At 48.7% G+C, this 14596-nt stretch overlaps 1 protein-coding gene across 1 annotated transcript in view; it reads right to left on the bottom strand.

Moving 5' to 3' along the window:
- The window catches only part of mark2b (MAP/microtubule affinity-regulating kinase 2b), a 138782-nt gene that overhangs the window by 63361 nt on the left and 60825 nt on the right, over positions 1–14596 (bottom strand). Inside the window, exons 9-11 of the mRNA XM_045700611.1 lie at positions 11977–12096; positions 11072–11171; positions 10883–10995 (exon numbers count right to left, since the gene is read on the bottom strand). Of these exons, the coding sequence (XP_045556567.1) occupies positions 10883–10995; positions 11072–11171; positions 11977–12096 (333 nt within the window). The remainder of the gene's footprint in view (positions 1–10882; positions 10996–11071; positions 11172–11976; positions 12097–14596) is intronic.

Genomic DNA, 14596 nt, shown 5'->3' with positions numbered 1-14596 from the left:
TGTAGTCCACTAGTAGTGTGTGTGTGTGTACACACCTCGTGGTTTGTGTAGTCCACTAGTAGTGTGTGTGTGTGTGTGTTTTGTACACACCTCGTGGTTTGTGTAGTCCAGTAGTAGTGTGTGTGTGTGTACACACCTCGTGGTTTGTGTAGTCCACTAGTAGTGTGTGTGTGTGTACACACCTCGTGGTTTGTGTAGTCCACTAGTAGTGTGTGTGTGTGTACACACCTCGTGGTTTGTGTAGTCCACTAGTAGTGTGTGTGTGTGTACACACCTCGTGGTTTGTGTAGTCCACTAGTAGTGTGTGTGTGTGTACACACCTCGTGGTTTGTGTAGTCCACTAGTAGTGTGTGTGTGTGTACACACCTCGTGGTTTGTGTAGTCCACTAGTAGTGTGTGTGTGTGTGTGTGTGTGTGTGTACACACCTCGTGGTTTGTGTAGTCCAGTAGTAGTGTGTGTGTGTGTACACACCTCGTGGTTTGTGTAGTCCAGTAGTAGTGTGTGTGTGTGTACACACCTCGTGGTTTGTGTAGTCCACTAGTAGTGTGTGTGTGTGTACACACCTCGTGGTTTGTGTAGTCCACTAGTAGTGTGTGTGTGTGTACACACCTCGTGGTTTGTGTAGTCCACTAGTAGTGTGTGTGTGTGTACACACCTCGTGGTTTGTGTAGTCCAGTAGTAGTGTGTGTGTGTGTACACACCTCGTGGTTTGTGTAGTCCACTAGTAGTGTGTGTGTGTGTACACACCTCGTGGTTTGTGTAGTCCACTAGTAGTGTGTGTGTGTGTACACACCTCGTGGTTTGTGTAGTCCAGTAGTAGTGTGTGTGTGTGTACACACCTCGTGGTTTGTGTAGTCCACTAGTAGTGTGTGTGTGTGCACACACCTCGTGGTTTGTGTAGTCCACTAGTAGTGTGTGTGTGTGTACACACCTCGTGGTTTGTGTAGTCCACTAGTAGTGTGTGTGTGTGTTTGTTACACACCTCGTGGTTTGTGTAGTCCAGTAGTAGTGTGTGTGTGTGTACACACCTCGTGGTTTGTGTAGTCCACTAGTAGTGTGTGTGTGTGTACACACCTCGTGGTTTGTGTAGTCCACTAGTAGTGTGTGTGTGTGTACACACCTCGTGGTTTGTGTAGTCCAGTAGTAGTGTGTGTGTGTGTACACACCTCGTGGTTTGTGTAGTCCACTAGTAGTGTGTGTGTGTGTACACACCTCGTGGTTTGTGTAGTCCACTAGTAGTGTGTGTGTGTGTACACACCTCGTGGTTTGTGTAGTCCACTAGTAGTGTGTGTGTGTGTGTGTGTGTGTGTACACACCTCGTGGTTTGTGTAGTCCAGTAGTAGTGTGTGTGTGTGTACACACCTCGTGGTTTGTGTAGTCCAGTAGTAGTGTGTGTGTGTGTACACACCTCGTGGTTTGTGTAGTCCACTAGTAGTGTGTGTGTGTGTACACACCTCGTGGTTTGTGTAGTCCACTAGTAGTGTGTGTGTGTGTACACACCTCGTGGTTTGTGTAGTCCACTAGTAGTGTGTGTGTGTGTACACACCTCGTGGTTTGTGTAGTCCACTAGTAGTGTGTGTGTGTGTACACACCTCGTGGTTTGTGTAGTCCACTAGTAGTGTGTGTGTGTGTACACACCTCGTGGTTTGTGTAGTCCACTAGTAGTGTGTGTGTGTGTACACACCTCGTGGTTTGTGTAGTCCACTAGTAGTGTGTGTGTGTGTACACACCTCGTGGTTTGTGTAGTCCAGTAGTAGTGTGTGTGTGTGTACACACCTCGTGGTTTGTGTAGTCCACTAGTAGTGTGTGTGTGTGTACACACCTCGTGGTTTGTGTAGTCCAGTAGTAGTGTGTGTGTGTGTACACACCTCGTGGTTTGTGTAGTCCACTAGTAGTGTGTGTGTGTGTACACACCTCGTGGTTTGTGTAGTCCACTAGTAGTGTGTGTGTGTGTACACACCTCGTGGTTTGTGTAGTCCACTAGTAGTGTGTGTGTGTGTACACACCTCGTGGTTTGTGTAGTCCACTAGTAGTGTGTGTGTGTGTGTACACACCTCGTGGTTTGTGTAGTCCAGTAGTAGTGTGTGTGTGTGTACACACCTCGTGGTTTGTGTAGTCCACTAGTAGTGTGTGTGTGTGTGCACACCTCGTGGTTTGTGTAGTCCACTAGTAGTGTGTGTGTGTGTTACACACCTCGTGGTTTGTGTAGTCCACTAGTAGTGTGTGTGTGTGTACACACCTCGTGGTTTGTGTAGTCCACTAGTAGTGTGTGTGTGTGTACACACCTCGTGGTTTGTGTAGTCCACTAGTAGTGTGTGTGTGTGTACACACCTCGTGGTTTGTGTAGTCCACTAGTAGTGTGTGTGTGTGTGTGTACACACCTCGTGGTTTGTGTAGTCCAGTAGTAGTGTGTGTGTGTGTACACACCTCGTGGTTTGTGTAGTCCAGTAGTAGTGTGTGTGTGTGTACACACCTCGTGGTTTGTGTAGTCCACTAGTAGTGTGTGTGTGTGTACACACCTCGTGGTTTGTGTAGTCCACTAGTAGTGTGTGTGTGTGTACACACCTCGTGGTTTGTGTAGTCCACTAGTAGTGTGTGTGTGTGTACACACCTCGTGGTTTGTGTAGTCCACTAGTAGTGTGTGTGTGTGTGACACACCTCGTGGTTTGTGTAGTCCAGTAGTAGTGTGTGTGTGTGTACACACCTCGTGGTTTGTGTAGTCCACTAGTAGTGTGTGTGTGTGTACACACCTCGTGGTTTGTGTAGTCCAGTAGTAGTGTGTGTGTGTGTACACACCTCGTGGTTTGTGTAGTCCACTAGTAGTGTGTGTGTGTGTACACACCTCGTGGTTTGTGTAGTCCAGTAGTAGTGTGTGTGTGTGTACACACCTCGTGGTTTGTGTAGTCCACTAGTAGTGTGTGTGTGTGTACACACCTCGTGGTTTGTGTAGTCCACTAGTAGTGTGTGTGTGTGTACACACCTCGTGGTTTGTGTAGTCCAGTAGTAGTGTGTGTGTGTGTACACACCTCGTGGTTTGTGTAGTCCACTAGTAGTGTGTGTGTGTGTGTGTACACACCTCGTGGTTTGTGTAGTCCACTAGTAGTGTGTGTGTGTGTACACACCTCGTGGTTTGTGTAGTCCACTAGTAGTGTGTGTGTGTGTACACACCTCGTGGTTTGTGTAGTCCACTAGTAGTGTGTGTGTGTGTGACACACCTCGTGGTTTGTGTAGTCCACTAGTAGTGTGTGTGTGTGTACACACCTCGTGGTTTGTGTAGTCCACTAGTAGTGTGTGTGTGTGTACACACCTCGTGGTTTGTGTAGTCCACTAGTAGTGTGTGTGTGTGTACACACCTCGTGGTTTGTGTAGTCCACTAGTAGTGTGTGTGTGTGTGTTGTGTGTGTGTGTGTGTGTACACACCTCGTGGTTTGTGTAGTCCACTAGTAGTGTGTGTGTGTGTACACACCTCGTGGTTTGTGTAGTCCAGTAGTAGTGTGTGTGTGTGTACACACCTCGTGGTTTGTGTAGTCCACTAGTAGTGTGTGTGTGTGTACACACCTCGTGGTTTGTGTAGTCCAGTAGTAGTGTGTGTGTGTGTACACACCTCGTGGTTTGTGTAGTCCACTAGTAGTGTGTGTGTGTGTACACACCTCGTGGTTTGTGTAGTCCACTAGTAGTGTGTGTGTGTGTACACACCTCGTGTTTGTGTAGTCCAGTAGTAGTGTGTGTGTGTGTACACACCTCGTGGTTTGTGTAGTCCAGTAGTAGTGTGTGTGTGTGTACACACCTCGTGGTTTGTGTAGTCCAGTAGTAGTGTGTGTGTGTGTACACACCTCGTGGTTTGTGTAGTCCAGTAGTAGTGTGTGTGTGTGTACACACCTCGTGGTTTGTGTAGTCCACTAGTAGTGTGTGTGTGTGTACACACCTCGTGGTTTGTGTAGTCCACTAGTAGTGTGTGTGTGTGTACACACCTCGTGGTTTGTGTAGTCCACTAGTAGTGTGTGTGTGTGTGTGTGTGTACACACCTCGTGGTTTGTGTAGTCCAGTAGTAGTGTGTGTGTGTGTACACACCTCGTGGTTTGTGTAGTCCAGTAGTAGTGTGTGTGTGTGTACACACCTCGTGGTTTGTGTAGTCCACTAGTAGTGTGTGTGTGTGTGTACACACCTCGTGGTTTGTGTAGTCCAGTAGTAGTGTGTGTGTGTGTACACACCTCGTGGTTTGTGTAGTCCAGTAGTAGTGTGTGTGTGTACACACCTCGTGGTTTGTGTAGTCCACTAGTAGTGTGTGTGTGTGTACACACCTCGTGGTTTGTGTAGTCCACTAGTAGTGTGTGTGTGTGTACACACCTCGTGGTTTGTGTAGTCCACTAGTAGTGTGTGTGTGTGTACACACCTCGTGGTTTGTGTAGTCCACTAGTAGTGTGTGTGTGTGTACACACCTCGTGGTTTGTGTAGTCCACTAGTAGTGTGTGTGTGTGTACACACCTCGTGGTTTGTGTAGTCCACTAGTAGTGTGTGTGTGTGTACACACCTCGTGGTTTGTGTAGTCCACTAGTAGTGTGTGTGTGTGTACACACCTCGTGGTTTGTGTAGTCCAGTAGTAGTGTGTGTGTGTGTACACACCTCGTGGTTTGTGTAGTCCAGTAGTAGTGTGTGTGTGTGTACACACCTCGTGGTTTGTGTAGTCCACTAGTAGTGTGTGTGTGTGTACACACCTCGTGGTTTGTGTAGTCCAGTAGTAGTGTGTGTGTGTGTACACACCTCGTGGTTTGTGTAGTCCACTAGTAGTGTGTGTGTGTGTACACACCTCGTGGTTTGTGTAGTCCACTAGTAGTGTGTGTGTGTGTACACACCTCGTGGTTTGTGTAGTCCACTAGTAGTGTGTGTGTGTGTACACACCTCGTGGTTTGTGTAGTCCACTAGTAGTGTGTGTGTGTGTACACACCTCGTGGTTTGTGTAGTCCACTAGTAGTGTGTGTGTGTGTACACACCTCGTGGTTTGTGTAGTCCAGTAGTAGTGTGTGTGTGTGTACACACCTCGTGGTTTGTGTAGTCCAGTAGTAGTGTGTGTGTGTGTACACACCTCGTGGTTTGTGTAGTCCACTAGTAGTGTGTGTGTGTGTACACACCTCGTGGTTTGTGTAGTCCACTAGTAGTGTGTGTGTGTGTACACACCTCGTGGTTTGTGTAGTCCACTAGTAGTGTGTGTGTGTGTACACACCTCGTGGTTTGTGTAGTCCACTAGTAGTGTGTGTGTGTGTACACACCTCGTGGTTTGTGTAGTCCACTAGTAGTGTGTGTGTGTGTGTTACACACCTCGTGGTTTGTGTAGTCCAGTAGTAGTGTGTGTGTGTGTACACACCTCGTGGTTTGTGTAGTCCAGTAGTAGTGTGTGTGTGTGTACACACCTCGTGGTTTGTGTAGTCCACTAGTAGTGTGTGTGTGTGTGTGTGTACACACCTCGTGGTTTGTGTAGTCCAGTAGTAGTGTGTGTGTGTGTACACACCTTGTGGTTTGTGTAGTCCAGTAGTAGTGTGTGTGTGTGTACACACCTCGTGGTTTGTGTAGTCCACTAGTAGTGTGTGTGTGTGTACACACCTCGTGGTTTGTGTAGTCCACTAGTAGTGTGTGTGTGTGTACACACCTCGTGGTTTGTGTAGTCCACTAGTAGTGTGTGTGTGTGTGTGTGTACACACCTCGTGGTTTGTGTAGTCCACTAGTAGTGTGTGTGTGTGTACACACCTCGTGGTTTGTGTAGTCCAGTAGTAGTGTGTGTGTGTGTACACACCTCGTGGTTTGTGTAGTCCACTAGTAGTGTGTGTGTGTGTACACACCTCGTGGTTTGTGTAGTCCACTAGTAGTGTGTGTGTGTGTACACACCTCGTGGTTTGTGTAGTCCACTAGTAGTGTGTGTGTGTGTACACACCTCGTGGTTTGTGTAGTCCACTAGTAGTGTGTGTGTGTGTACACACCTCGTGGTTTGTGTAGTCCAGTAGTAGTGTGTGTGTGTGTACACACCTCGTGGTTTGTGTAGTCCACTAGTAGTGTGTGTGTGTGTACACACCTCGTGGTTTGTGTAGTCCACTAGTAGTGTGTGTGTGTGTTGTGTGTGTGTGTTACACACCTCGTGGTTTGTGTAGTCCAGTAGTAGTGTGTGTGTGTGTACACACCTCGTGGTTTGTGTAGTCCAGTAGTAGTGTGTGTGTGTGTACACACCTCGTGGTTTGTGTAGTCCACTAGTAGTGTGTGTGTGTGTACACACCTCGTGGTTTGTGTAGTCCAGTAGTAGTGTGTGTGTGTGTACACACCTCGTGGTTTGTGTAGTCCACTAGTAGTGTGTGTGTGTGTACACACCTCGTGGTTTGTGTAGTCCACTAGTAGTGTGTGTGTGTGTGTGTGTGTACACACCTCGTGGTTTGTGTAGTCCAGTAGTAGTGTGTGTGTGTGTACACACCTCGTGGTTTGTGTAGTCCAGTAGTAGTGTGTGTGTGTGTACACACCTCGTGGTTTGTGTAGTCCACTAGTAGTGTGTGTGTGTGTACACACCTCGTGGTTTGTGTAGTCCACTAGTAGTGTGTGTGTGTGTACACACCTCGTGGTTTGTGTAGTCCACTAGTAGTGTGTGTGTGTGTACACACCTCGTGGTTTGTGTAGTCCACTAGTAGTGTGTGTGTGTGTGTGTGTGTACACACCTCGTGGTTTGTGTAGTCCAGTAGTAGTGTGTGTGTGTGTGTACACACCTCGTGGTTTGTGTAGTCCAGTAGTAGTGTGTGTGTGTGTACACACCTCGTGGTTTGTGTAGTCCAGTAGTAGTGTGTGTGTGTGTACACACCTCGTGGTTTGTGTAGTCCACTAGTAGTGTGTGTGTGTGTACACACCTCGTGGTTTGTGTAGTCCACTAGTAGTGTGTGTGTGTGTTACACACCTCGTGGTTTGTGTAGTCCACTAGTAGTGTGTGTGTGTGTACACACCTCGTGGTTTGTGTAGTCCACTAGTAGTGTGTGTGTGTGTACACACCTCGTGGTTTGTGTAGTCCACTAGTAGTGTGTGTGTGTGTGTACACACCTCGTGGTTTGTGTAGTCCACTAGTAGTGTGTGTGTGTGTGTGTGTACACACCTCGTGGTTTGTGTAGTCCACTAGTAGTGTGTGTGTGTGTACACACCTCGTGGTTTGTGTAGTCCACTAGTAGTGTGTGTGTGTGTACACACCTCGTGGTTTGTGTAGTCCAGTAGTAGTGTGTGTGTGTGTACACACCTCGTGGTTTGTGTAGTCCACTAGTAGTGTGTGTGTGTGTACACACCTCGGTGGTTTGTGTAGTCCACTAGTAGTGTGTGTGCGTGTACACACCTCGTGGTTTGTGTAGTCCACTAGTAGTTGTGTGTTGGTGTGTGTGTGTGTGTGTACACACCTCGTGGTTTGTGTAGTCCAGTAGTAGTGTGTGTGTGTGTACACACCTCGTGGTTTGTGTAGTCCACTAGTAGTGTGTGTGTGTGTACACACCTCGGTGGTTTGTGTAGTCCACTAGTAGTGTGTGTGTGTGTACACACCTCGTGGTTTGTGTAGTCCACTAGTAGTGTGTGTGTGTGTACACACCTCGTGGTTTGTGTAGTCCAGTAGTAGTGTGTGTGTGTGTACACACCTCGTGGTTTGTGTAGTCCACTAGTAGTGTGTGTGTGTGTACACACCTCGTGGTTTGTGTAGTCCAGTAGTAGTGTGTGTGTGTACACACCTCGTGGTTTGTGTAGTCCACTAGTAGTGTGTGTGTGTGTGTACACACCTCGTGGTTTGTGTAGTCCACTAGTAGTGTGTGTGTGTGTACACACCTCGTGGTTTGTGTAGTCCACTAGTAGTGTGTGTGTGTGTACACACCTCGTGGTTTGTGTAGTCCACTAGTAGTGTGTGTGTGTGTACACACCTCGTGGTTTGTGTAGTCCAGTAGTAGTGTGTGTGTGTGTACACACCTCGTGGTTTGTGTAGTCCACTAGTAGTGTGTGTGTGTGTACACACCTCGTGGTTTGTGTAGTCCACTAGTAGTGTGTGTGTGTGTACACACCTCGTGGTTTGTGTAGTCCACTAGTAGTGTGTGTGTGTGTGTGTGTGTGTGTGTGTGTGTGTGACACACCTCGTGGTTTGTGTAGTCCAGTAGTAGTGTGTGTGTGTGTACACACCTCGTGGTTTGTGTAGTCCAGTAGTAGTGTGTGTGTGTGTTACACACCTCGTGGTTTGTGTAGTCCAGTAGTAGTGTGTGTGTGTGTACACACCTCGTGGTTTGTGTAGTCCAGTAGTAGTGTGTGTACACACCTCGTGGTTTGTGTAGTCCACTAGTAGTGTGTGTGTGTGTGTGTGTGTGTTACACACCTCGTGGTTTGTGTAGTCCAGTAGTAGTGTGTGTGTGTGTACACACCTCGTGGTTTGTGTAGTCCACTAGTAGTGTGTGTGTGTGTACACACCTCGTGGTTTGTGTAGTCCACTAGTAGTGTGTGTGTGTGTACACACCTCGTGGTTTGTGTAGTCCACTAGTAGTGTGTGTGTGTGTACACACCTCGTGGTTTGTGTAGTCCAGTAGTAGTGTGTGTGTGTGTACACACCTCGTGGTTTGTGTAGTCCAGTAGTAGTGTGTGTGTGTGTACACACCTCGTGGTTTGTGTAGTCCAGTAGTAGTGTGTGTGTGTGTACACACCTCGTGGTTTGTGTAGTCCACTAGTAGTGTGTGTGTGTGTACACACCTCGTGGTTTGTGTAGTCCAGTAGTAGTGTGTGTGTGTGTACACACCTCGTGGTTTGTGTAGTCCAGTAGTAGTGTGTGTGTGTGTACACACCTCGTGGTTTGTGTAGTCCAGTAGTAGTGTGTGTGTGTGTACACACCTCGTGGTTTGTGTAGTCCACTAGTAGTGTGTGTGTGTGTGTGTACACACCTCGTGGTTTGTGTAGTCCACTAGTAGTGTGTGTGTGTGTGTGTACATACCTCGTGGTTTGTGTAGTCCACTAGTAGTGTGTGTGTGTGTACACACCTCGTGGTTTGTGTAGTCCAGTAGTAGTGTGTGTGTGTGTGTTGTTGTGTGTGTGTGTTACACACCTCGTGGTTTGTGTAGTCCACTAGTAGTGTGTGTGTGTGTACACACCTCGTGGTTTGTGTAGTCCAGTAGTAGTGTGTGTGTGTGTGTACACACCTCGTGGTTTGTGTAGTCCACTAGTAGTGTGTGTGTGTGTGTGTACACACCTCGTGGTTTGTGTAGTCCAGTAGTAGTGTGTGTGTGTGTACACACCTCGTGGTTTGTGTAGTCCAGTAGTAGTGTGTGTGTGTGTGTACACACCTCGTGGTTTGTGTAGTCCACTAGTAGTGTGTGTGTGTGTGTGTACACACCTCGTGGTTTGTGTAGTCCACTAGTAGTGTGTGTGTGTGTGTGTACACACCTCGTGGTTTGTGTAGTCCACTAGTAGTGTGTGTGTGTGTGTGTACACACCTCGTGGTTTGTGTAGTCCACTAGTAGTGTGTGTGTGTGTACACACCTCGTGGTTTGTGTAGTCCAGTAGTAGTGTGTGTGTGTGTGTGTGTGTGTGTGTGTGTGTGTGTGTGTGTGTGTACACACCTCGTGGTTTGTGTAGTCCACTAGTAGTGTGTGTGTGTACACACCTCGTGGTTTGTGTAGTCCACTAGTAGTGTGTGTGTGTGTGTGTGTGTGTACACACCTCGTGGTTTGTGTAGTCCACTAGTAGTGTGTGTGTGTGTGTGTGTACACACCTCGTGGTTTGTGTAGTCCACTAGTAGTGTGTGTGTGTGTGTGTGTGTGTTTGTGGTGTGTACACACCTCGTGGTTTGTGTAGTCCACTAGTAGTGTGTGTGTGTGTACACACCTTGTGGTTTGTGTAGTCCACTAGTAGTGTGTGTGTGTGTGTGTGTGTACACACCTCGTGGTTTGTGTAGTCCACTAGTAGTGTGTGTGTGTGTGTGTGTACACACCTCGTGGTTTGTGTAGTCCACTAGTAGTGTGTGTGTGTGTGTGTACACACCTCGTGGTTTGTGTAGTCCACTAGTAGTGTGTGTGTGTGTGTGTGTGTACACACCTCGTGGTTTGTGTAGTCCACTAGTAGTGTGTGTGTGTGTACACACCTCGTGGTTTGTGTAGTCCACTAGTAGTGTGTGTGTGTGTGTGTGTACACACCTCGTGGTTTGTGTAGTCCAGTAGTAGTGTGTGTGTGTGTGTGTTTTTTGTACACACCTCGTGGTTTGTGTAGTCCACTAGTAGTGTGTATCTGTGTACCTCGTGGTTGGTGTAGTCCAGTAGTAGTGTGTGTGTGTGTGTGTGTGTACACACCTCGTGGTTGGTGTAGTCCAGTAGTAGTGTGTATCTGTGTACCTCGTGGTTGGTGTAGTCCAGTAGTAGTGTGTGTGTGTGTACCTCGTGGTTGGTGTAGTCCAGTAGTAGTGTGTGTGTGTGTGTACACACCTCGTGGTTGGTGTAGTCCACTAGTAGTGTGGTGTGTGTGTGTACACACCTCGTGGTTTGTGTAGTCCACTAGTAGTGTGTGTGTGTGTACACACCTCGTGGTTTGTGTAGTCCACTAGTAGTGTGTGTGTGTGTGTACACACCTCGTGGTTTGTGTAGTCCAGTAGTAGTGTGTATGTGTGTGTGTGTGTGTACACACCTCGTGGTTTGTGTAGTCCACTAGTAGTGTGTATCTGTGTACCTCGTGGTTGGTGTAGTCCAGTAGTAGTGTGTGTGTGTGTGTGTGTGTGTACACACCTCGTGGTTGGTGTAGTCCAGTAGTAGTGTGTATCTGTGTACCTCGTGGTTGGTGTAGTCCAGTAGTAGTGTGTGTGTGTACACACCTCGTGGTTGGTGTAGTCCAGTAGTAGTGTATGTGTGTGTGTGTACACACCTCGTGGTTGGTGTAGTCCAGTAGTAGATACGTGGCCATGACTTCGTTGTATTTCTGGTTGACCAGCGAGTCCTGCACCTCCTCCATGGAGTAACCCATCTGAATCATGATCTCTATTCACACACACACATTAGTATTATACAGTACATACGAGGGTAGAAATGTATGAGAGATATCTGAGGATGGTACCTGTTCTCTTGGGGTCCTTGTAGTCAGGCATTGGTTCTATGTACGGTTTCAATTCCTCCTCTTCATGACCCACATTCATCCACCTATCCTTCATTATCTGCTGCTGGGGGGAAGAGGGGAGGAGAGGAGGAGAGGAAGAGAAGAGGAGAGAGGAGGAGAAGAGGAGGAAGAGGAGAGAGGAGGAGAGGAGGAGGAGAGAGAAGAAGGGAGGAGAGGAAGAGGAGAGGAAGAGGAGTAGGAGAGAGGAGGAGGAGAGAGAAAAAGGGAGGAGAGGAAGAGAAGAGGAAGAGGAGTAGGAGAGAGAAAAAGGGAGGAGAGGAAGAGAAGAGGAAGAGGAGAGAGGAGGAGAGAGGAGAAGAGGAGGAGAGGAAGAGAGAGAAGAGGAGAGGAAGAGGAGAGGAGGAGGAGAGAGAAAAGGAGAAGAGGAGGAGGAGAGAGAAGAAGGGAGGAGAGGAAGAGGAGAGAAAGAGGAGTAGGAGAGAGGAGGAGGAGAGAGAAAAAGGGAGGAGAGGAAGAGAAGAGAAGAGGAAGAGGAGAGAGGAGGAGAGGAGGAGAAGAGGAGGAGGAGAGAGAAGAAGGGAGGAGAGGAAGAGGAGAGGAAGAGAAGAGGAGTAGGAGAAGAAGAGAGGAGAGGAAGAGGGGCGGGGGAAGAGAGGAAGAGAAGAGAGGCGGGGGGAGGAGAGGTCAGAGGAAAGGAAGAGAGGTAGAGGAGAGGAGGCGAAGTGAGTAAAGGGTATAATGTAGAAAAGAGGGAGAGGGGAACAGAGAGGGACAACTGTAGCTCACACAAAGAAAACAGGAAGTATTTAAATATTCAGGTTAGGAAACATTTTATAGCCAGGTGACATGTCAGGGGTGAAAGGTGAATGGTCACAGAGGTCAGGGGTTAAAGGTGACTGACTGACCTCCAGGCTGCCTCTCTTGGTGGGGTTGAGGATCAGGAACTTCTTCAGTAGGTTTTCACAGTCTGTAGACATGTAGAACGGAATACGGTATTTCCCCCTCAACACACGCTCTCTCAACTCCTATAGGGGGAGAGAGATGGGAGAGGTCAGAGGTCAGTCTGTAGACATGTAGAACGGAATACGGTATTTCCCCCTCAACACGCGCTCTCTCAACTCCTATAGGGGGAGAGAGAGGTCAGAGGTCAGTCTGTAGACATGTAGAACGGAATACGGTATTTCCCCCTCAACACACGCTCTCTCAACTCCTATAGGGGGAGAGAGATGGGAGAGGTCAGAGGTCAGTCTGTAGACATGTAGAACGGAATACGGTACTTCCCCCTCAACACGCGCTCTCTCAACTCCTATAGGGGGAGAGAGATGGGAGAGGTCAGAGGTCAGTCTGTAGACATGTAGAACGGAATACGGTATTTCCCCCTCAACACACGCTCTCTCAACTCCTATAGGGGGAGAGAGATGGGAGAGGTCAGAGGTCAGTCTGTAGACATGTAGAACGGAATACGGTATTTCCCCCTCAACACGCGCTCTCTCAACTCCTATAGGGGAGAGAGATGGGAGAGGTCAGAGGTCAGTCTGTAGACATGTAGAACGGAATACGGTATTTCCCCCTCAACACGCGCTCTCTCAACTCCTATGGGGGGAGAGAGATGGGAGAGGTCAGAGGTCAGTCTGTAGACATGTAGAACGGAATACGGTATTTCCCCCTCAACACGCGCTCTCTCAACTCCTATAGGGGAGAGAGATGGGAGAGGTCAGAGGTCAGTCTGTAGACATGTAGAACGGAATACGGTATTTCCCCTCAACACGCGCTCTCTCAACTCCTATAGGGGGAGAGAGATGGGAGAGGTCAGAGGTCAGTCTGTAGACATGTAGAACGGAATACGGTATTTCCCCCTCAACACGCGCTCTCCAACTCCTATAGGGGAGAGAGATGGGAGAGGTCAGAGGTCAGTCTGTGGACATGTAGAGGCGGAATACGGTATTTCCCCCTCAACACACGCTCTCTCAACTCCTATAGGGGGAGAGAGATGGGAGAGGTCAGAGGTCAGTCTGTAGACATGTAGAACGGAATACGGTATTTCCCCCTCAACACGCGCTCTCTCAACTCCTATAGGGGGAGAGAGATGGGAGAGGTCAGAGGTCAGTCTGTAGACATGTAGAACGGAATACGGTATTTCCCCTCAACACGCGCTCTCTCAACTCCTATAGGGGGAGAGAGATGGGAGAGGTCAGAGGTCAGTCTGTAGACATGTAGAACGGAATACGGTATTTCCCCTCAACACGCGCTCTCTCAACTCCTAGGGGGAGAGAGATGGGAGAGGTCAGAGGTCAGTCTGTAGACATGTAGAACGGAATACGGTATTTCCCCCTCAACACGCGCTCTCTCAACTCCTATAGGGGGAGAGAGATGGGAGAGGTCAGAGGTCAGTCTGTAGACATGTAGAACGGAATACGGTATTTCCCCCCTCAACACGCGCTCTCTCAACTCCTATAGGGGAGAGAGAGGTCAGAGGTCAGTCTGTAGACATGTAGAACGGAATACGGTACTTCCCCTCAACACGCGCTCTCTCAACTCCTATGGGGAGAGAGAGGTCAGAGGTCAGTCTGTAGACATGTAGAACGGAATACGGTACTTCCCCCTCAACACGCGCTCTCTCAACTCCTATAGGGGGAGAGAGATGGGAGAGGTCAGAGGTCAGTCTGTAGACATGTAGAACGGAATACGGTATTTCCCCCTCAACACGCGCTCTCTCAACTCCTATAGGGGGAGAGAGAGGTCAGAGGTCAGTCTGTAGACATGTAGAACGGAATACGGTACTTCCCCCTCAACACGCGCTCTCTCAACTCCTATAGGGGGAGAGAGAGGTCAGAGGTCAGTCTGTAGACATGTAGAACGGAATACGGTACTTCCCCCTCAACACGCGCTCTCTCAACTCCTATAGGGGGGAGAGAGAGGTCAGAGGTCAGTCTGTAGACATGTAGAACGGAATACGGTACTTCCCCCTCAACACGCGCTCTCTCAACTCCTATGGGGGGAGAGATGGGAGAGGTCAGAGGTCAGTCTGTAGACATGTAGAACGGAATACGGTATTTCCCCCTCAACACGCGCTCTCTCAACTCCTATAGGGGGAGAGAGATGGGAGAGGTCAGAGGTCAGTCTGTAGACATGTAGAACGGAATACGGTACTTCCCCCTCAACACGCGCTCTCTCAACTCCTATAGGGGGAGAGAGAGGTCAGAGGTCAGTCTGTAGACATGTAGAACGGAATACGGTACTTCCCCCTCAACACGCGCTCTCTCAACTCCTATAGGGGGAGAGAGATGGGAGAGGTCAGTCTGTAGACATGTAGAACGGAATACGGTACTTCCATAGAGATAGATAGAGGACTCCTCTTCTTTCTGTGCCATTATAGGGTCTGTGACAGCCTCAATGGCGCTGCCTGTGCTATCTCGATTTTAAAGTAGTACATTTTCTTCTTCACGATTGGCTGATCCCTCCTGATGACCCGGTTGAACATGACTCCAACCAATGAAGTTGGAAGACCCTCCCAGTTGACTACAT

The sequence above is a fragment of the Salmo salar genome, chromosome ssa18 (assembly GCF_905237065.1).
Source record: "Salmo salar chromosome ssa18, Ssal_v3.1, whole genome shotgun sequence".
Taxonomy (NCBI): Eukaryota; Metazoa; Chordata; class Actinopteri; order Salmoniformes; family Salmonidae; genus Salmo; species Salmo salar.
Note: the sequence above shows the minus strand (reverse complement) of the source record. Positions and strands in the feature narration are given on the sequence as shown.